A 22,447-nucleotide genomic window follows, 5' to 3' on the forward strand; every position below is an offset into this window, starting at 1 on the left:
TTGTTGTTGTTCAGTTGTCATTGTTGCTTTAGCTGGCCCAGGCTGGGTAGAACTTGCCAGCCTTGGTGAATGTGGCTGGCGCCCTATGCACTGAGCTACAGGTGCCGCCAAGAACCTGTATCTTAAACACACACACCAGATTAAATTTACTGAAGAATTTTATTTTTAAGATTCAACATTAGTGATCTGTTACATTATGAAGAAGGTTCAGAGTGCTGAGCGATTACTATCTATCTTTGAAGGCTTTACTCTATAGAAACACTGTCAGGGAATGCAGAAGTGAAAATGCCTCCAAGGAGACTTTGTGGTCTAGTAAAATTATCCTCTTTATCTTTGAAATCAGTTGACTAACATGTATAAGAAGTTTATGAATTTTGTCACTACTCGGAAGGTTCATGTTTAAAAAAACTATGAAACATTTCAGAAAGTGAATTCCAATGGAACAACTTGGCCCCCCAAAGACATTAACTTGTAATAGCCAGTAGAAAACATTTTCTCTGGAAGCTCAGGTAGGAATCTCAGGGGGAAACATGCTTGCTAAAGCATCTCTTTTCCCGTTTCAGGAATCCAGTCTCCCAACTCCAGGAGAAGAAGGCTGTGTGGCTTCCTGTGAGCAGAATGCTTTCCCTCCAGGACAGCATGTCAGAAAGTAGTTGCCTGTTTAGATAAAATTCTGTCACACAACAGCTTTAAAATTATTCCCCTGGAATAAAATTCAGAGGTTGGATAGGAATGGCATGTTTCTTTTAATGAGTTTAACTAGTCATGACAGGTAAGCTATTTCTATTGTAATACTGGACCAGCTATCCTCTGATATGGCGCTTTCATCTCTCAGAAGTTCTCTGGCTAGCCAGCTGAAGACACTGTGACCTTGCCATATCACCAGAGAGAGGTCTATACTCTAAAGACTCCTGATGTGGCTCTTTTAGAAAAGGTGGAGATTTTTTTTTTTTTTTTGAGCTCACTTTGAGTCAGCCAAAAAAGACTTAACTGATCTTTTACAATAGAAAAATGATTAAAAATTGTTTAACTTTGCATTGATCCAAAGGGAATATTTATTTTTTGAGACACAATCTCACTGTCTCACCCTGCGTAGAGTGCTGAGGCATCAGTCTAGCTCACAGCAACCTCAAATTCCTGAGTTCAAGTGATCCTCCTGCCTCAGCTTCCCAAGTAGTTGGGACTACAGGTGCCTACCGCAACACCCGGTTAATTTTTAAATTTTTAGTAGAGATGGGGTTTGGCTTTTGCTCAGGCTGGTCTTGAACTTGTGAGCTCAGGTGATCCACCCACCTTGGCCTCCCAGAGTGCTAGGATTACAGGTATGAGCCCAGCTCGAGAGGGAGCATTTCCAAAATCAAATAAGTAAAAACCACAGTTGTCCAATGTGTGGTTTTAAAGGCCCCGTCTTTTCAAGAGAAACCAAGGAGGTGGGTGGACACTGAAGTTCCAGAAGATCACCTCCTCAGAGCGTTCCAGACCACAGGTATTCTGGTGCATAACTGTCACTTCTGGGCTGCCCTCGGCTGTCTTCATAAGGCTTCTGCTGTCGGTAGCTCCGCAGGGCCAGCACCACGCTGGCACCGTACATAATCACCAGAAGACAAGCAAAGGTGGCTGCTGCCCCGTCAGTGCCTGCCAGCTGGCAGTTCATCCAGGTGAGACCCCTGCGGGCATAGAGCCTCTCCCTTGTTTTGCAAGTATCGGTGGAGTTGATCTGAAGGGCTGCGTGGAGGTAAATGCCGATGGCCACACAATAGCCCACCGCAGCCATGAGGCTGAAGGCGGCCTCTGTGAGGAGCCACCTCCCTGACAGTTTTGTTAGTTTCTTGGCTCCTTGGAGTAAGACGCCCATGGTGAGGACACCCAGCCCCAGAGACACAGCCACGCCGCCGTATATTAGGGGCGCCCGGAGGACTGTGTACTGCTGGTCCAGCTGCCGGACCTGTTCCAGCTCAGTACCCTCAAATGGAGAGTAATAGTTGTTCCCAAAGCCACCGCCACTGGCGAAGCTGGCGCTGAATCCCGCAAGGACAAAGTAGGAGGCTACGATGCACATGAGAACCATCGCGTTGAGCAGCACCTCCACTATCTGCACCACTCCTGCAAGAGAGTTTTGGATTGAGCTTCACTCACCCAAGTCAAGCCAGAGAGCTCCCGCTCCCAACCTGACTTTAAGAGCATAGTCAGATTGAACGGGAACATTCTTGGCTTTTGGGGGGGGTTTATTTTGTTTTTAATACATATTTGAAAAATCAAAATGCCACTCTGGAAAAATTTTTGGCAGATTCTTAAAAAACTAAGCAGATGGCCCCATGCCTTCGATGGGAGCAGCGTCCAATTAATGGGCTAGCAATTCCTGAAACAGCTGATTTTAGAGAACCAGCCCTACGGCCACCGACCCCAAACTAGCTTTGGAGCCCTGGAGTAGCTAAGGGATCAGGAGGAAGGGCTGGGAATGGAATTTCAACACTCTGGGATAGGAAGGGGAAGGCTGAGGTAATAAAAACAATCATGAGTAAAAAAATCCAAACAAACTAAAAAACTAAGCAGACACTTACCATATGACCCCGCAATTGTACTGCTGGGCATTTATCTTTAAGAAATGAAAATTGACATCTCCACAAAAGCAGGTACATGAATATTCATTGTAGCTTTCTTTATGAAAGCCAAATAGTAGAAAAACCGCAAATGACCTCCAGTGGGTTAAACTGGTACCACCCATCCATGGGATATTCTACTCAGCAGTAAAGGGGAATGAACTACTGATACGTCCAAAAATCTGGGTGGACCTGGAGGGAGTTATAATGAGTGAAAAAGAACCAGTCTTACTGAGTTACATAATATACGTTATATTACTGAGTTACGTAATATACGAGTGTGTTTGTGTAACAGAGATGGAGCAAAGATGGGTGGTCACTGGGAGATGGGGATGAGGTCGGGGCTGTGTCTGAAAAGACTTAGCGTAAGAGGGATTTGATGATGGTGCTGCTCACACAAATCTACCCGAGATAAAACTCTATAGAACTGCACACATACATACACACACACAAAGGAGGCCATGTAAACTGTGAAATCCAAATAAACTTGTAGATTGTCACTTTCCTGGTTTGGATATTGTATGTGGCACTATAGTAGTATAAGATGTTACCATTGGAGAAAACCGGGTTAAGGGTATACAGGATTTCTCTGGGCGATTTTTTTTTTTAATTGTTGGGGATTCATTGAGGGTACAAGAAACCAGGTTACACTGATTCCATTTGTTAGGTAAAGTCCCTCTCTCTGGACTATTTTATGACGTCTTGTGAATCTATATTTCAAAATAAAGTTGTTGTTTTTTGACTCTGTCTCACTGTACCGCCCTCAGTAGAGTGCCGTGGTGTCACACGGCTCACAGCAACCTCTAACTCTTGGGCTTACGCGATTCTCTTGCCTCAGCCTCCCGAGTAGCTGGGATTACAGGCGCCCGCCACAACGCCCGGCTATTCAAAATAAAGTTTTTTAAAAGTCAAATGACATAAGTTGAGAAGTTTGACTCGCATCCCCTCTGTTCTCTATCCCCAACTACTTTCCTTGGTTTCTAATATAACTTTCCAGTGTTCCTTTACACACACAGCAGCACGTTCTAATCTGTATTTTATCCCCTTTCCCTGTTTTTTTTTTTTTTTTCCACGAAAGTGTACTGGATGCTCTGTTCTGCCTCTTGATTTTATCATTTACTGTACCCTAGAGATGTTTTCAGCTCAGTTCCTCCAGAGGACACATTTTTTTAAAGTGGCCTCTAGTTCTCCTGTATGGATGGACCAATCTATTCAACTAGGATCTACTGACATATTCTTGGGCTGGTCACTTGGGAGTGCCTTACAAGTTCAAGGAAACTAAAATGCCACCAGGCAGAGTGGGAGCCAACAGGTTAACAGAAACTGCGTATCTTCTTGTCCAAGGTCAGCTTTCATTTGTCACCCAGAGCTGCCCCAGACTCACTCTATTCAGGTGAACTTCCTGCAGAGGGTCTCCTGCCATCCCTGTGGAGTTGGGAGATGACCAGGAAGAGAAAAGCAAATAAACAAACCTACTCTTTGCTGCCGCGTGGTCCTGCCTAGAACATTCAGTCTTTCTAAGCCTCAGACACTATGGTCAGATGAAGATGATACCTGTCAGTCTTCTCCCACAGGCTGTGGGGAGACTCAAATGAAAGTGAGAATTGAAAATACTTTGAAAATCATAAAATGTTATACAACAAATCAACGATGATACTACTCAATAGCATTTATGAAAGGGAAGGGAATCAGTGAGAGGCTTAAGAAGAAACGGGACCAGTTTAGGAAAACCAGGCCTTCCCAGGGATCAAGACAACTCTCTAGTATACTAGGAGGCAGTTACAGACCAGTGTCTCCAAAGTACTTAGGCAACAGCTACAGAGCTAACTGATCCTATCTCCTGCGACCCACACGAATTCCTCACAGTCCACAGGGATGCAGCAGTCAAGGGCTGTGCTAGTGGAAAAGCCAAATTCCTCTAAGTGAAAACTGAAAATAATATCAGACTGTAACTGCCCACTCTTCCCCCAGGCACCGTAGGCTACCAGTTCTTGCTCTCTCCCTACAGCAGAGCGAGAGAACTGACCCAGACGTCATTCTAATTCGTGGGGGCTGACTGTTCCCCTCTCCCCCACCAGGCACCTCCTCTGCCTTGGTCTTCCTTCTGCACACTTGTGAATATCTCAGCCCCTGAAGGGAAACAGGAATACTGTGCTAAGGACACAGAAAGCCAGGACGTTTTCCTCTGGGGTGGGTGCACCAGCCACCCCGCATGTGTCTGCGAGGCTGCGGTGGAACAAATCTAGATCTTGTCAACCACCCACTGACTGTTTCAACTGAGAGGGATCATGGTCTCCTGCCACATTCAGTGATACTGGTTCTTTTGAAGGAATACAGCCATGGAGTATTATCCCAGGAACAGCCAAGCCTGACCTGCTTAGCTATCAGGGTCAAGCATGCTCAGGTATTTCCAAGCATGTTGTTAAGTAAAGAAACACACACACATTGGGGGAAGAGAAGAAGAGCAAGCTCCAGAGCCCAAAGCAAGTATCCAGAGGGCTCCATAGAGGGAAATGAAGACCCCAGACGGGAGATCTTTGATGGAAGTAGCATCGCTCTGGATGAAGCTGCTTTGGGGGCTGACCGTTTAATACGCCACTTAATTATACATCTACTTCTGCCTTTGAACAGTAAATGTGGTCTCCCGAAAAAAAAAAAAACTGAGGAAAGAAATCAATTTTATTCTGTATTTTTCTAAAATAAAACAAATACACGTGTAGTGAAGCCATGTATAAAGTGATACATTAAAATCCTCTTCTCTCCAGAGGCAGAACTGTTAAAGCTTCATGTATTCTTTTTTTTTTCTTTAGAGATAGAGTCTCACTTTGTCACCCTCAGTAGAGTGCCGTGGCGTCACAGCTCACAGCAACCTCCAGCTCTTGGGCTTAGGAGATTCTCTTGCCTCAGTCTTCCTAGTAGCTGGGACTACAGGTGCCTGCCATAATGCCTGGCTATTTTTTTTTTTTTTTTGCAGTTTTGGCTGGGGCTGGGTTTGAACCCGCCACCCTTGGTATATGGGGCCAGCGCCCTACTCACTGAGCCACAGGCGCCACCCTCATGTATTCTTCAAGAAATGTTCTGATTATATACAAGCAAATACATGTATTTGTTTATTTTTTTCTTGAATCAGAGTCTTACTATGTCGCCCTTGCTAGAGTGCCGTGGCATCACAGCTCAGAGTAACCTCAAACTCTTGGCCTTAAGAGATTCTCTTGCCTCAGCCCCCCAAGTAACCGGGACTACAGGCGCCTGCCACAATGCCCGGCTATTTTTTATTGCAGTTGTCACTGTTGTTTAGCTGGCCCGGGCTGGATTTCAACCTGCCACCCTCAGTGTATGTGGCTGGCACCGTAACTACTGTGCTACGGGCGCTGAGCCATGTATTTACTTTTCTAAACCCAAATGGAACTCACCTTTTAAATGCAACAAATTGTCTGTATTTATAGGAATATTATAAATGTATTGTAAAGAGAACCATCATCTCCAAACAAAATTGTTCTTTTGATTTTTATTGGATTTCCATAAAGAACATTTACTTGTGCCCAGAATATATTGTAATGTTTCAAAAGTCATAATTTAATAGACAGTAAGAACTCATGAAGTTGGCCAAAACTAACAAAGATTTACTTTGTTTTTTTATTCTGGATGGATCCTGAATTCCAAATGTTGGGTTTAATTATTTTGCACAATAGTACATTTACAAGAGGTACAAAACACATATTGAGCTTTCAGGGCTACGGTCAAGGGCTTACAGAATAAATTCTTTGCAACACAGCAAATTAATCTCTCTTCTCAGTCCACGCCTACCTTCAACTTAATTTTGTGCAAGTCACCCCTCCCCTGAATTCCACTCTCTCCATCCAGAGAAGTAAGGAGGTGGAAGGAACGGAGAGTTGGGTGTGGAAAAACTTGTGAGCTAATCTGCTTACAGCAGCTGTGCTTAGAAAAGTGCAGGCTAAAATGTTCTGTCATGTCTGTGCGGTTTTTCTTTTTTTTATTAAATCATAGCTGTGTACATTAATGCAGTCTGTGCGGTTTGTCATGAACTGTGAAGATAAGGTTCTTCCAGTTCACTTGGTTATGTCCCTTTATTTAATCAAGAAATGCACTTTGCTGCAGCTGGTAGCTTTTCCCTCTGGGTCTGGGGCTCCAGTTTTTTGGGTTTTTGGTTTTGTTTTGGCCAGCCCCTCACTAACAGAGGAGTCCAGGGCTTGTTGCATTGGAAAATGCAGCTGCACACACCAGGGTTGGCTTGTTACTTTTCGAATTTTGGCAAGTTCCACAGGAAAGCATTCTTGGGAGTGACAGTAGTTGGGAGTAACTTCCATCACTTACATTTGGCAGAACTTTTTTTTTTTTTTTTTGGAGACAGAGTCTCACTCTGTCACTCTGAGTAGAGTTTCATGGCATCATAGCTCACAGCAACCTCCAACTCTTGGACTCAAGTGATCCTCTTGCCTCAGCCTCCTAAGTATCGGGGACTACAGGCGCCCGCCACAACGCCGGGCTAGTTTTTCTATTTTTAGTAGAGATGGGGTCTTGCACTTGCTCAGGCTGATCTTGAACACCTGAGCTCAGACAATCCACCTGTCTTAGCCTCCCAGAGTGCTAGGATTACAGGCATGAACCATAGCGCCTGGCCTGGCAGAACATTTTAAAAAGCCTAAAACTCAAACATTTCTGCTGGCTTCTCTTTCAGCTTCTTGACTTTTCGGTAACTCCTGAAGGCCAGGATGGCCCCCAGAGCGAAGACCCCAATGCCCACGGCGGCAAAAATCCCAGCTCCAATATCGCCTCCGTGGAAAGTGCAGGTGAAGCCACTGTACCCCTTGCCCTGGTACAGCGCCTCCCTCTCTTTACACACCTGAGAACTGTAGGCAGTGGAGAGGTAGCTGAAGTAGAAATACAAGGCAGGGATGTAGCCCCCGGCAATGATCACGTCCAACGAGCCTTCCACCAGCAGCCACAGCGGACAGTGCCACGGGACCCGCAGGACACCCGTGGCAACCAGGAGGCAGCAAAAGGCCATGAGGGAGCCACTGTAGGCCATGGCCGCGGTGACCGTGGGCAGCTTTAGCTGGTAGAACTGGACATCCAGCTCCTGGGCTTTCTCCCCATCAGCACCACTGAAACCACTGTATGCCCCTCCGAACTGGTAGTAGTAAATGCCCCCCAGGCTGGTGATGCCTGTGTAGCCCCCTGTGGAACTGTAAGACACAGAGCTGCAGGCCAGGATCAGCAAGTTCAGAAGAGCTGCCAGCATTTGGCAGCAGGCTGCAAAAAAAGGACGGGTTACCAGTTTGAGAGATGCTGTTCCACCTGAGGGTCACCTTCCGCAGCAGCTCACAGCGCTCCTCCCCATGGAAGGCCTGAGCCCCACAGCAGCATGGCAGCATTAGAGGGCCCCAGGCGACGGTGGCCTCCAGAAATGGTGTTAGAAATACTACACACCCCGAGGAAAGGAGAGGAGTAAGTATCAAAAGAGCAAAGCGACCTGCCCCAAGGCGCAGGAAGGTGGTGGGACAAATCAGGTTGCTTAGCGGAAAGAAACACACCCTATACAGAAGGGCAAGAACATTCCACCTCCTGCCTCTCACCACCAAAAAGACCCAGAAAGTTATTCCCTCTTTAGACATGTTTTGTGCCTATTACAATTGGTAAGAGGAGAGTTCTCCAAGTTCTCCTCCTAAGGTGGGAGGATCCCTTGAGCTCAGGAGTTGGAAACCAGCCTGAGCAAGAGGAAGTAGCTGAGCATTGTGGCAGGTGCCTGCACTTCAGCTACTCAGGGGACTGAGGCAGGAGGATGGATTGAGCTCAGGAGTTAGAGGTTGCTGTGAGTTACGCTGATGCCATAGCATCTAGCCTGGGCAACAGAGTGAGACTCTGTCTCAAAAAAAAAAAAAAGATGTTAGAAAAAAGTATGGACATTATACATCAAAATGTTAATTATGGTTTGTATGTATTAAAAATAGGAAAAATTAAGTTAAGCCATAATACTTACCAAATTAAAAAAAAAATTGTCTTACTATTCTTAGACTTTAACTCAAATACATTGTAAAGTTTACTATTGTTTTCTTTAGTTTCCCTAAAGAGTGTATCTAGGCTGTGATATTTTCTCAGAGCTGGATTGTTTCAGGACCCTTGGCTTCTTTAGCATGGAAAGGAAAACTGGCTTCTTGCGGTTTGTATTTATTGAAATATAACTTAGACACAAGAAAATGACCCATGTTAAGCATACAGCATGATGAGTTCTGACAAAGGTATATAGCGTGTATCATACCATCCCTGGACACAGAAGATGAATCATTAGCCCAGAATCTTCCCTAGTTATGAATACTTTGTGGTCACTTCTTTACCTTGCTCCTCAGCCAACCACTGATCTGCTTCCTCTCTTGGAGATTAGTTTTGCCTTTTCTAGGATGTCATGTACATGGAATCACACAGTTATGTTTATGTGCCCTTGTGGGTCTGACTTCTTTTGCTCAGCATAATTTAGAACTGGGTGTTTCTGAGCAGGAAATTGTACATCCAGGAACAGTCCTGGGTTCGCTGATTTTACAGGATCCATCTGTCAACCTCTCCCTGGTTTTAGGTAACCAGATTTTATGCCTGGGTCCAGCCGGTCTCTTTGTGAAGCTGTGCTACGTCTTCTGCCCATTCTCTAATTGAAATGATGCTCTCTCAGTATTATTTTTATGTTTTATAACTTTCTCCCCAAATGCAAAAAGTGTTATTATTTTTAATTACAAAAGTTACACTTACTTATTGTTAAGAAAATGTAGATAAAAATATAATGTAAAAATTGTCTATAATCCAAACAAATAAACACTATGAACACTATGCTTTTTTCTGGACTTTTCTATCAGATACAGTAGATCTTCTGTAAGTTGACCATTCAAGGGACTGCAACAAACTGGTCAACATAAGGAACGAGGCCTACTGTACTGATACGTACATGTAGTGCATGTCCAGTCTGTGAAAGTGAGGTCAACTTAAGGAAATTGTCAGTGTAGGGAGGCGGTCAGCTATGGAGGTTTATATTTATATAAACTGTATTTATAACTTCTGTTGTTCATTTGCAAGGTTCTAGTCTACTATTGCATAACCTACTCTTTCACTAAGAATATAGTGTGAATATTTTCCTGGGTAAATATAACTTTTTTATCTTAGTAAATAAAAATCTACTTCCTTAATTTTAAAGGATGTATAGATTACCGCATATTAATTTAAATCATTCCAATGTAAAGGACATTTAGGCTGTCCCAATGTTGTGCTATGTGGGAGAATGTCTTTCTTTCCTATTTTTTGTTTTTTAAAGACTGTTTGTCTCACTCTGTCTGGAATGCACTTGCATGGTCACAGCTCACTGCAGCCTCAAACTCCTGGATTCAACTGATCCTCTGCCTCAGGTTCCCAAAGTGCTGGGATTACAGGGGTGTGCCACCACACCAGCCAGAATTTCTCAATAGAGTGTTGGAAGGATTAGACACCCCTCCTCACTAAGACCTTATTCATCTTTTAGGTTTAGTAGAATCAGAAAAGAATCACTAGCAACTGGGAAGATAACCAGTGTCATCCTTAAAAACAAAGGCCCAGAGGCTCTCCAGGACTTCTGTGTACAGAGGAGCACTCCTCACTCTGGGAAGGGATCTGATTCTCTGAGAACCTCTTATTCTCCTAAGAAGCAGGGGTTCATTTTAGGTCATTCCTTCCTCACTCGGGCTGAATCATTCTGATCTGTTAATGAGTTAACACTCTTAAAGTCAACCATGTTCAGCCACAGTTTGGAATCTTAAAATAAGCTCAGTCCAGATAAATACTGGATTAGGGTATTAAGTAATATAAAAAAGGGAGTATAGAGAATATAAATTGGAAAACAACTACTCACTACTTTCCACCTTGAACCTTTTCAGTGTGATCACGAGTAAACACCACTGGCCACGGGGGGGCCACGAGCCTTCCCCTCGGGCTCTGATGGACTGCTCTCCACTCTCCCACCTGGTCAGGACACCGTCCCTCTGAAATGTTAACTCAGAACACTCCAAAACCTAAATCTCAAGTGAGAGGCGAGCACTACTGACCACAGAAATTACAACTGTCTCTGGAGAAGATTAAACTTGTAAAGACATTCTGGAGTCACGGCTAGAGGCTGAAGGCAAAACCTTTGTGATGTTAACAGGAGGGTCTAAGGTGAGAGGACATAACAAAAGGGATGGGAGAAACTGCTCCAAATGCAGACGCCCAGAGAGGGGAGCGGAGAACGTGGTCTCAAACTCTGGAGCTCAAGGAATCCTCCTGCCTCAGCCTTTCAGGGAACTTACAACGCCTCACCTGTCCTTCCAAATAATTAATTAAACGAGCACAGTCTACATGCACACAGGATTCCCAGGTCACCCGATACTTGCATGTGACGTCTGTAGTTGCTTTTTATCTGATCTTTACCCTCAGTGCCTCTTTCCCATACGAGTGAATTTGCTGTCCTCCGTGTTCCACTGAACTTTCTAAGGGTGAAGCAAAGCTCGGACTTCAGGCTCTCCCTAGGGAGGCAGGGAGGGCCAAAGCTGCCTCCCACGTTAGCAAGTTTGCTGGAGGGAGACACGATTTCACCGGTAAGAAAAAGAAGTCACAAAGGACCTACTCTAAGACAGGTCAAAAAACTTGCCAGTGACCTTTATCCAGGCATGTATTTCCTGCTTGAGACAAGTTCCTGGTGTTTTCTTTTTTTTTTTTTGTAGAGACAGAGTCTCACTTTATGGCCCTCGGTAGAGTGCCGTGGCCTCACACAGCTCACAGCAACCTCCAACTCCTGGGCTTACGCGATTCTCTTGCCTCAGCCTCCCGAGTAGCTGGGACCACAGGCGCCCGCCACAACGCCCGGCTATTTTTTTTGGTTGCAGTTTGGCCGGGGCTGGGCTTGAACCCGCCACCCTCGGTATATGGGGCCGGCGCCCTACCGACTGAGCCACAGGCGCCGCCCAAGTTCCTGGTGTTTAATCCCTGTTTCTCTCAGCACAATACTGCACTGTGGTTATTTATTTATTTTTTAAAGACAGAGTCTTACTTTGTTGCCCAGGCTAAGCATGCTATGGTGTGATCATAGCTCAATGTAACCTCAAACTCCTGGGCTCAAGTGATCCTCCTGCCTCATGAGTAGCTGTGACTACAGGGTTGGGCCACGACACCTGGCTAGTTTTTCTGTTTGGTAGAGACCGGTTTTGCTCTTGCTCAGGGTGGTCTCAAATTCTGGAGCTCCTGCCTCAGCCTTCCAGAGGCTAGGGAGCCCCTGTGTCCAGCCAGCACTGTGTATTTATAGGCGTCCCTGCACATCCAGCATTCTTTATAAGTCCTCATTTGTTAGCTTCTGATAGCAGAATCTTTCTGTCACTACCTTAACTTGGAAACCCAAACCTCTAGGCTCAAAACCAAACAGCCGTAAGCAATCAGGCTAAATGCAGGTGTTTTGTTCAGAACTGTAAGCCCGCCCTCTCCTCGAGGTAAATCAACCACAGAGGAAAAAGTACCTTTATGGAGAATCTGTTAACTACGCTCTGGCTTATTCTTATTATTTATGTCATCAAGGAAGAAAGGAAGGGGAACAGCAATGGTTTTCAACCAGTGTGCCGTGCTAAGAGAGGATCTTACGTGTTCCGTGAAAAATTTTAAAGATCATTAATTATTTTCAAAAGAAGTTCAAAACACAGTAAGTATATTCTTTTTTTTTTGCAGTTTTTGGCCAGGGCTGGGTTTGAAGCCACTACCTCTGGTATATGGGGCCAGCGCCCTACTCCTTTGAGCCACAGGCGGCACCCTTTTTTTTTTTACTTTTTTTTTTTGTCGCCCTCAGTAGAATGCCATTGCATAATAGCTCACAGCAACCTCAAACTCGGGCTCAAGCGATTCTCTTGCCTCAGCCTCCTGAGTAGCTGGGACTACCGGCACCTGCCACAATTCCTGGCTATTTTTAGAGATGAGGTCTTGCCCCGCTTCAGGCTGGTTTTCAACCTGTGAGCTCAGGCAATCCACCTGCCTTGGCCTCTCATAGTGTCAGGATTACAGGCGTGAGCCACCATGCCTGGCCTCTTTTTTTTCTTTTTTCTTGATCAACATAATTTAAGTGTGCTGTGAAAGTTTAACTATAGGTTCAAGTGTGCTGTGAGATTAAAAAAAAAATGTTGAAAAACACTGGTCTAGAGTAAACCATTTGAGGCCATAGAGCAGTGGTTCTCCACCTTCCTAATGCAGCGGCCCTTTAATACAGTTCCTGTGGGTCACAAACCACAGGTTGAGAACCGTTGCCTTAGAGGCAGCTCTAAGTTTCAATTCAGGCTCTTTTACTTACAAGCTATATGACTTTGAGTAATTTACTGTATTTCTCTGAACCCCAGGAGTTGTTGAGAGAATTAAAGACGTGCTCGCTTTGGCAGCACATATACTAAAAAAGAGAGAATTAAAGGCAATGAGACTGTGCCAAGATTTGTAACCTGGAGTGATGATCCTTGCATCAGGATTGCCAATTTCCTGTAATCCTAAAAATCAGGTACGTCTTTGTAATCACCTTGAGATACATTTTCAGGTATGACCGCCTTCATTTCTTTCTCCTGGGCTTGGTTGTTTTCTCCCTTAGTCACACACAGCTTAGGAAACTGTCTAAGTCACGTGCCCTGTAAGGGGTTTACCCTGACAAACCAGATTTTCTTCATTGCCTGCAAGGCCAAGACAGGTGGTAAGAAGGGAACCCTGCAAAGCCACATTTGAAGTGGACACATGATAATGTCTAAATGTTTGTCATTTAGACTGTAGGTCCTAAATGAACATCAGCTTTTCTTGTTTTGTTTTTAATGAAACATAAAGAAGCTAGAGCACTTGGCAAGTAATAGCACTTGGCATGTAACTATAGTTTCATTTTTGTTTCTGTCTCTGTGTGTGAAGTTGGTCTTAATGTAAAAATATGTTTCTTACTGTGAATCTCAGTCCATAAAGTTTAAAAGCCATTGACTGGGCATCAGATCTCCAGGAAGACTGTTTGCTCTGGTCCACGTGGCTCGAGCTACAAGCTGGCTGCCCGTGCCAGGTGATTAAGTCAGCCCACCAGGCCTGAGGAGTGCCCTCCCAAGGCTCGTACCCAGGTTTACCTGCAAGACGCATTCCCTGGAGCCTGAGATCCGCAAACATGGCTGCCTGCCCCTCCAGGCCCTGGGGCATGTCGAGGGGAAGCACAAACCAGACGTTCCTGCCTTTCTTGTTTTAGAAAATAAGAACCTCATGCAGATATGAAACCAGAAATGCTAGGAACCCCAAAGGGAAGGTCTCCTTGAATTTTTGCTTCACCAGCTCAGAATGTCAAACTGCCTCTGAAATGACTCACCTCTCCCAGTGCACAGGTATCTGCATTTGTGGCATTCCAGGAGTCCTTCTGCCTCTGACTCGTAATATTCCACGTCCTCGGGGTATGGGGGCAGATATCTCCCTGAAGTGAATTCACTATAAGCAGAAAGCATACACAGTGGTTAGGGGGCCTGTAATTTGATAGCTTGTTCAGTATCAGAACTCTTGACTCCTCAGGCAAGGCCCCAACATTCAAGGCCACGCAGAACAGAAACAGAAACAAAATTCGCCAGAGTATTTCACACTCAGAGAATTCTCTGGTTTAGTGACCCCACAGGACATCCAAATACTTGGCACAACTCCATAGCTACCCACATGACACGACCTCTGATGCTGGCTTGTCTGCCTGTAGGCAGTGTCTAGCCAGGTAGGTGGGAGCTGCCCTCTTTGTGAGCTTAAGTTCTCCATGCAGTGTGGACCAGGCCTTCACAACTAGCCAGCATCTCCATGACTCTGATGCCCAGAGGCTGCTGTTCTCGGCCTTCCATGAGCTCTCTGGGAAGTACCGAGTCAGCAATAATTCCCCAGGTGTGTGGATGCTACAGGCAACTTTTGACATTGTCATATCATTTCTTCCTCTGCCAACCCTGGCATTTTTCCTGTTCCTTTTTTCCAACCTGTATGCAGCACATCCTAGGCTTTGTCCTGTTCCTTTTTTTCCAACCTGTATGCAGCACATCCTAGGCTTTGTACAAGACACAACAGGGGACCTGCATTCTACCAACTGGTCTCCAGAGATCTTTCAGGAAGATCACATTTCTTAGGATTGAAATTCTTAAGATTTTTAGCACGCATAGGAGGCCCTTTGTCATCTCTCTAGACCCAGCCACGGTGAACTGTCCCCTTCCCCCACAAAGATGACATGCTCTCCCATGCCTCATGGTCACTGCAGAAGTTAATCCTCTGCTGGGAACACCTTCCCCTCCTCCAACCCAGTGTTCCCCGCCTTGCTCCTTCTCCAGAACTTAGCTTTGAGGTTATCTTCCCCGAGAAAAATTTCCCAGCCCTGTCAGGAGCCCAGCTCGGTTCTCCCCAAGTCTGAGTTTGTCCTGTCAATGTCCTGTGGCAGACTCTGAACACCCTCAGGGTTGATCTCTGTAGCCCACGCCCCAGCATCCTGACCATTAAATATAAGCTTGTTAAGTGAAGGAAAGACAGAAATAAATTACCCGTTGATTTCAAATCACTAATGGGCAGTAACCCAAGGAAGCAAAAAGCACAAGTATTCCCTTCACTTACTTTGGGGTGGGGGGAACTGGGACGCTGGTTTATAAGGAAAACTGAAAACGTTCTTAGGGATACTCCCAGCCGATGCAGCTGCAAGGCAGTGTGGCTTGAGGTGGGGAACAAGAGCTAGTGTGATTATCGGGACACACCCTTTGTCCTGCTAGTTGATTTTAGATAATGTAATATAAACTCAGGATAGTAGCTTTGCCATTATGTGGACACAACAGGGAAAGAGCTGGGCTGAGCCACCAAGTCCCCAGCAGGGGAGAGCCTGATTCCTCCTCAAAAAGAAGCCAGGTTTCAAAAGCCAGGAGCAGTCTGGATTCAGGACCTGTCTTCTTGTCGGAACTGGCAGGGGCAACACCCCATCTATTCGCAGTTCCCAGCACTGAGCAGTAAATCTGTGCATTCATTGGAGAAAGAAAAAGACCAGCTCCCGGGGGGGCCTGTGGGGACGAGTCCCCTCTTATCTTCCCTTCAGCCCCCAGCTCGCAAAGTTTTCCAGAGTATTCTGATGTTCTGGACTCACAAGGGCTTATAGGAATTCTTTGTGCTCCACCAGGCAGGGATGACAAAGTTCATGCAGGAGGGTGAGGTCTCAACCCCAGAAAGACCTGTCTGACAAAGGAGAAACAAATCTGTGCCCTTCAGTGGGGAATTTTAGGTAGACTTACTTATTTGGTTAAAAGGGTAGTTTCTCTCCCTCGTCTGTCTGGGAAATGTACACACCCCGGGGTTGGGCAACATACTAACTTCTCTTTGGGTGGACTTTATTAGGACCCGGCCACTAGGGGAAGGCTGATTTTGGAACCCAGGACAGAGCTCTAAAGCCCCAGGGGGCAGTCCTGTGACCAGGCAGGGGAGGGTCAGGGAGGAGCCTCGGGTCCCCCACCTTCCTAACCTCCTTCCCGCGCCCTCTCTCTCCGGTGCCAGAGACAGCTCTAGCTCTTTACCTGCCGCCCCCACCCCCGCTCGCCACTAACAGGGAAGAGGGGTGGTTAGTTGCTGGTTTGTTAATTGGGTTCCGGCCACCACAAAGTTTTCCTTTCCCGACAGGTCGCCTCTGAGAGCATACGGGGGGAAATGGCATTGCTTTCTTCAAACCGGCGCCCCAGCACCAGCGGCGCAGGTTGGCCGCACCCCGGGCCCCCATCCCCCGGCCCCACCTCACCTTTTCGGGCGGCTGCGCCCTAGACCCTCCCTGGGCAGCGGCGGCGGCTCCGGGGCGGCCCCAGGCGCGGGCCAGGGGGGCGGGGCTGCGTCCCAGGTCCGGCCCCGGGGAGCGTCCCGAGTCCGGCTTTGCGGGGACTCTACCCAGGCTCTTCGTTCACCTGTGCGGTGCCCTGTGTCCCTGTGTCTGTCCTCGCGGGCGTCCCGGTCCCTCTCCCTGTCTCGGTCCTCTCGAGAGCTCCCGTCCCTCCTCCCGTCCCTGTTTCTCTCCCTGCGCGAGTCCCGGCGTCTGTCCCGTTGTCGCTCGGGGTGGCGGTCTCGGTCTGGGTGGGGGCGCCGGTCCGGGTCCCGCTCTCTCGGCCGGGCCCGGGGCTCGCGAGTCCCCGACATACCTTCCATGGCCGGATTCCGTGTCCCACCCGAGGGCAACAACCAACCACAAGTTTCCCAGGCAGGTGGCCCGGGGACGGGGCGGGGCGGGCAGCTCACCTGTGCGCACGCGCACTCGCTCCGCGCCCGGCCCGGGGAGCAGCCCCTGAGTGCGCCGGCAGGGGGCGCCCCTGTACGTGGCCGGAGGTCCGGCAGGAGAGATGCGAATGTGTTGGAATGGGGGCTGGGCTATCGCTGCTCTAAACCGGGGACGCTGACAATGACCGTCTGCCCCAAAGGAGCCCCTTGGTGACCGGCAAAGTGGGCGACCAAAGGAATCCGACTCTGGCCACCTGCCGTGGTTCAGCTTACATAGCACATTTGGATTAGCTTTCCCACAGGGTAACCCCATCCGCTCGCTTATTCATCCATCCCCACATCTAGCCGCCCACCCACACATCCTGCAACACATCTACCCATTCATCCACCCACCCATCCACCGACACATTCACCCCTCGGTCTACTCATCTCCCTCCAGCCCTCCCTCCCTCCCTCTCCTGCTACCCTTACAACAGTTTTGCTGCAGAGAGCTTGAGGCCAGTTCATCTATTGCAATAGCCCTGGACTCAGATAATGTTTTTTAAAATGGGGAAGCACACAGAATTGTCAGGTTTTTATTTTGCCACGTAATGGCAATTGTAGTCTGTTATTTAATTCTTTCAACAAATAAGCACATTTTAGCAGGTGCTGGAGATACAGTGGGAACTCCACTTGCATGGTGCTTCTGTTCTAGTGCATGGGGGGAAACTAGTAAACAAGGAAAGAAGACAATGTCTAAAATTTAATGAGAAGGGCAGATTTCTTTTTGGAGATCTGAGAAGATGACATTCGAGGCAGCCTTGGGAATGCCTGAGAAAACATTCCAGAAAAGAGAGAAGACTGGGTAATGCAGAAGCTGGACACAGTGGTGCCCACAAGGAGTGGTGGGGCAAGAGATGAGGCTGCAGATGAGGAACAGGCCATGGAGTAGGGTCTTCCCATGGGGAGTCTGCATTTTCATTTAAGAGCAATGGGGGAGCGCTGAAGGGTTTTGAGCAGGAGAGTGACTTGCTCTGGATTATATTTCAAAGAGATCGCTCTGGCTTTTGTGAGGAGAATGGACCAGAGGGGCCAGGAATAGAGGCAAGGGATGAGTTAGGAATCTATCAAAGGAATCCAGGTAAGGGGTGATGGTGGTGGCCATGGAGTTGGTGAGAAGTGGACAGATCCAGGTCGTTGTTTTGGAAAAGAATGGGATGGGTCAGGATGGGTCAGGTGTGGAAGGTTGGAGAGAAGGGAGAAGCAAGTGGGTAGGTGGTGGGATTGTTACTGAGATAGGGAAGACGGGAGAGAACTGGGAGTTGTGACATGACATGACATTGTGACATGTGACATTTGAGGTAGTTATGATTCATCTAGTGTGGGGGTCTAATTTCAGTTGGACCTTACAAATGGAGGCTATTGTAGGTAATAGATAAATGTACCTGTTCCAACTTACACACAAATCCAACTTAAGAACACAGCTACAGAGCCTATCTCTTTCATAACCCTGGGGACTGCCTGGAATATCTACCAGTGGTTCTGATTTAGAAGACTTGGGAGGGAACCTGGTATTTGCATGTTTGAATAGTTCCCCGAGGCAGCCTATGTGAGAACCAGTGTGTTTACATAAGTTAGCATTCAGTTTTCTATCCTAAAGGAGAGTCTAATGTAAGAATAATCCAAATATTTTCCTAAATGTTTCTTTTTTTTTAAAAAATGAACATTTGGGGTGGCACCTGTGGCTCAAAGGGGTAGGGCGCTTGCCCCTATATGCCGGAGGTGGCAGGTTCAAACCCAGCCCCAGCCAAAAACTGCAAAAAAAAAAAAAGAACATTTCTAACAGTTTTGGGTACACACAATGGCTTTTGGTGGCAAAGAGTTTACTTTCCCTATTTGGTTCATCCAAAGGTTTCACTCAGCCTGACCCTATAAAGGAGACAGTCCTTTAGGTATGGGGATCAATGGAAATCTTTGCATATTCCTTGTGTGATTTCCTCACACTCCTGCCCCTTTGGAACATCCTTTGTTTGTTGTCAGGCTGCAGGGGTGACTTCTGGCTGGCAGTGGCTCTGGGCTGGAAAGGAAACCCGCAGGAAGGGCGGCACTGGCCAGCAGGAGGCAGCACAGGCTCAGGCCTGGACCCCCCCAGCCACTGTGGCAGGAGGCATCAGGGCCCACACCTGTGCTCCTCTTCCTCAGTCTGAGCATTTCCTCACCCACCTGGGTCTGGGTGACTAGACTTCTCTCATTACAGGTGTGACAGAATGCCTGGAATTCAAGTTCAATATTTCCTGAACTTTGCATACTACATAGGTGAGCTTGGGAAGTTTCTCAGCCTCTCTGTGCCTGAGTGTCCTGGATTGTAAAACAGGGGTCACTATACCTACCTCTCAGGAAGGGAGGGCTTCTTGATGCTTCAGTGCTTTGCCCTCTGAAGGTTTGCTGAAAATTAACTGACAAAAGATTAATAGGAGAAAAGGCATACAAATTTATTAACATGTATAAGAGTCTTCTAAAATAAAAGATCTGAAAGGGAAGATGGTTGACACTTTTATACTATCTTTTTTTTTTTTTTAGAGACAGAGTTTTACTTTATTGCCCTTGGTAGAGTGCTGTAGTGTCACAGCTCACAGCAACCTCCAACTCCTGGGCTTAAGCGAGTCTCTTGACTCTGCCTCCCAAGTAGCTGGGACTACAGGTGCCCACCAGAATGCCCGGTTATTTTTCTATTGCAGTTTGGCTGGGGCCAGGTTCAAACCCGCCACCCTCAGTTCCGTCACCCTCGGTAAACGGGGCCGGTGCCCTATCCACTGAGCCACAGGCAACGACTCTACACTTTTATACTATCTTGAGGTTACAGAGAGAATAGGGGTGATTGCAAGACAAGTTATGGTAGGGGGAGAAGAGGAGGTCTGGCTAGCAAAGGTGGTCTTGTTATGTAGATGAAAACTTGTGGGTGAAATCACCCTTTATAAAATTAATAAAGGGCCACTAAATAGGACACACACACACACCCCCTAGTTTGCATTTCTATAATTGCTCACTGTAAGGTAGCGGTTGACTCAATCACAAAGCAGCAAGAACAGCAATAGCTAAAGTTTATTTGGTGCCTTGGTGAATGTGGGCTGAGCCTCAATAGGAATCAGCCCTGAAGAGCAAGAGTGCTTATCTTTTAAAGGTGTTAGGCAGGGGGCGGCGCCTGTGGCTCAAAGGAGTAGGGTGCTGGCCCCATATGCCGGAGGTGGCGGGTTCAAACCCAGCCCTGGCCAAAAAAACTGCAAAAAAAAAAAAAAGGTGTTAGGCAGGGTAGGAGGAGGTAGGTGTTACTTTGGTGTACTAGTGACTGTTGCACAGCTATGGTTCCAGCTGACTTCCCACTTAGATCGTTCTGTTCATTTTGCAGTTTAGCGTCTCCTGGAACATGGAGTCAGCTAGTTCCTTATTCCTTCTGGCTGGGTTCCAGAAGGTGAGGGGTGTTTTCAGCCGGGGTCATTGAATGGCCAAGATGGAGTGCCTTATGCTCAAAATGGAGTGGCCTATGCGTGCTCTGTTGTTGGAGTTCCTCTGAGTGACCTATCACCTCCTATATGACTCCTCCTACTCAGGAGTCATATAGCTAATGGTTGAAAAGACTCTTAGCTTCCTTCTTCATTGCTCCCATTGATGATATCACCCTTGTGACACCTAAGGCTAGTTTCTGAGACACCTTCCAGGCCCTGCATTCCAGTGGAACAGCTGACCCACCCAGATCAGTGGCCCATAGCCCGGGATTTATTCAACTGGTATTATGACCCCCACTCAAGAAACCAACTCAGCAAAAGAGATAATTTCTATACCCCTGTGCTTCTGCCTTGAAGCCAGCCAATTAGCAGACCCAATTGCCTAGCTGTTTGCTTGCCAAACTATCTTTAAAGTCCTTTTCTCCCAAATTTTTGGGGAGATGGATTTGAGAACTTCTTCTCTTCTCCTTGCATGGTGCCTGCAATATTAAACTCTTTCTCTGCTGTGACATCTGCTGTCTCAGTAAATTCACTTCCTCTTGAGCAGTGGGCAATGAACCTGGTAAGGAGGTAACCCAAGTAGCAGCCCTCAGAGGGAATTTAACAGAGTAAAGTTCTGATAAAGGGCAATGAAATATTTCATGACTAGTCCCTTCACCCTTCCTGGGAATTAAAACCTGCATTTCTTCCTTGTTTTCTGTTTTCTTAGACCACAGGAATAGCTCAAAAGAATTAGATCTAAGTCAACTGAAACCACCAATTATAGTTAAATAATAGCACAAAACCATGGCATATGACACCGGTCATGGAGGCCCAAGCCCAACCAATGAAAATGCTCCTTTAAAAAGCCCTGGTTTTCTGCTTAAAGGCAGGATGGTGGTCTTTTGAGATGCTAGTCTGCTGCCATCCTCATTTGCTGATAAATTAATAGAATTCTCTTTCCTTTTCCTCAAACCACTTGCCTTCCTCCTTCACTCTCACTGATTTGGCCTCAGGGACAAATGCCATACTTTTAGTAGCAGGACTAGATAATTTTCTCTTTCTTTTCTTTTCTCTTCTCTTCTTTTCTGGAACAGAGTTTCATTCTATCATCCCTGGAGTGCAATATCATTATCATACTTTACTACAATGGGAAACTCCCAGGCTCAAGTGATCCTCCTATCAATAGCTGGGACTATAGGCACACACAACCATGCCTGACTAATTTTTAAAAATTTCTTGCAGAAATGGGGTATTGTGTTATTACCCAGACTGGTCTCAAACTTCTGGCCTCAAGGGATCTTCCTGCCTCTGCCTCCCAAAGCACTGAGATTACAGGTGTGAGTCACCACAGCCAGCAGGTTTTTTTCAGACCTTTAAAGCTGTCAGACTCACATTTAAACTTTCAGGATTGAGAGAAGGGATAGTCTTAGAGAAAGCCTGGCTGCCTCAATGTAGATTTTCTCTACATGCAAATCTTTCCCCACATAACCCAGATTTTCAGCTATTTTTTTTTATTTCTAGACTTTTCCTTCAGCAGCTTCCAGAAGAGAAAGCATTTAAGGAGGGCTTTTAGAAAGAGTAAGGCAAAGAAACTTGGGGCTTGGGGAGCCAAGATCAAGAACATTCTAAACCAAGAGACTAGCAAATAGCAGGTAGGTTTGAGGAACTTCAAGTTCAAATCCTTCTGTTTGAACCACAGCACTGGGAGCAAGGGAAGAAATGAAAGGAGAAAAGACAGAAGAGGTAGGCAGGGGCCCGATCATAAGAAGCCTGAACTTACCGCCCTGGGGTCTGTCGTCTCCAAGTACACACAACCTTCACTGTGGTGTGGGGAAAAGTAGTAGAACCTGTATTTAATATATAAATGGTATTTTTCTAAGAACGTCTCTTAGTAGAGTGGCACATGGATGTAATTTGAATCTTTGCATTGTTAACCAAAATGAGAAGTTGAGGTAAAAGTCTCAATCAGTTGAGGTTTATGGAACTTGAGGATGCACCAGGGAAAAACAAAAGTTACCGAAATGTCTGTGTCTGTGCTGTCTGAAGACATTTTGGGGGAGGCTTAGTATTTACATATTTCCCCAAAAGGGAGAACCACGTAGGAGTCAGGGGTTAGTGGTGAGGCAAAGGGTT

At 46.5% G+C, this 22,447-nt stretch overlaps 1 protein-coding gene across 3 annotated transcripts; it reads right to left on the bottom strand.

The window, feature by feature from the left end:
* Nucleotides 1–150: 150 nt before the first annotated feature.
* Nucleotides 151–16,846, bottom strand: MARVELD3 (MARVEL domain containing 3). 3 transcript variants are annotated; one of them, XM_053606470.1, is made up of 4 exons: nt 16,384–16,846; nt 13,966–14,081; nt 7,465–7,874; nt 1,944–2,103 (listed from the first exon to the last, which is right to left on the bottom strand). In XM_053606470.1, exons 1-4 carry the CDS (start codon nt 16,779–16,781, stop codon nt 2,089–2,091), a joined length of 939 nt encoding a protein of 312 aa, XP_053462445.1. In that variant the 5' UTR covers nt 16,782–16,846; the 3' UTR covers nt 1,944–2,088. The 3 variants fall into 3 exon arrangements, with proteins under 3 accessions (XP_053462426.1, XP_053462445.1, XP_053462436.1); XM_053606451.1 differs by lacking the exon at nt 7,465–7,874 and having other exon boundaries at nt 151–2,103; XM_053606461.1 differs by lacking the exon at nt 1,944–2,103 and having other exon boundaries at nt 6,583–7,874.
* Between the last annotated feature and the right edge of the window lie 5,601 nt (nt 16,847–22,447).

This window comes from Nycticebus coucang, chromosome 2 (assembly GCF_027406575.1).
Source record: "Nycticebus coucang isolate mNycCou1 chromosome 2, mNycCou1.pri, whole genome shotgun sequence".
Classification (NCBI taxonomy): Eukaryota; Metazoa; Chordata; class Mammalia; order Primates; family Lorisidae; genus Nycticebus; species Nycticebus coucang.

Excerpts from the sequence above, each read along its gene's own strand:
- MARVELD3 (XM_053606451.1), bottom strand. The coding sequence starts at position 16,781 with ATGGAAGGTATGTCGGGGACTCGCGAGCCCCGGGCCCGGCCGAGAGAG. Across the intron at positions 14,082-16,383 it reads GGGCGCAGCCGCCCGAAAAG|TGAATTCACTTCAGGGAGAT; the intron begins GTGAGGTGGGGC and ends TTCTGCTTATAG. Across the intron at positions 2,104-13,965 it reads ATACCTGTGCACTGGGAGAG|GAGTGGTGCAGATAGTGGAG; the intron begins GTGAGTCATTTC and ends ACTCTCTTGCAG.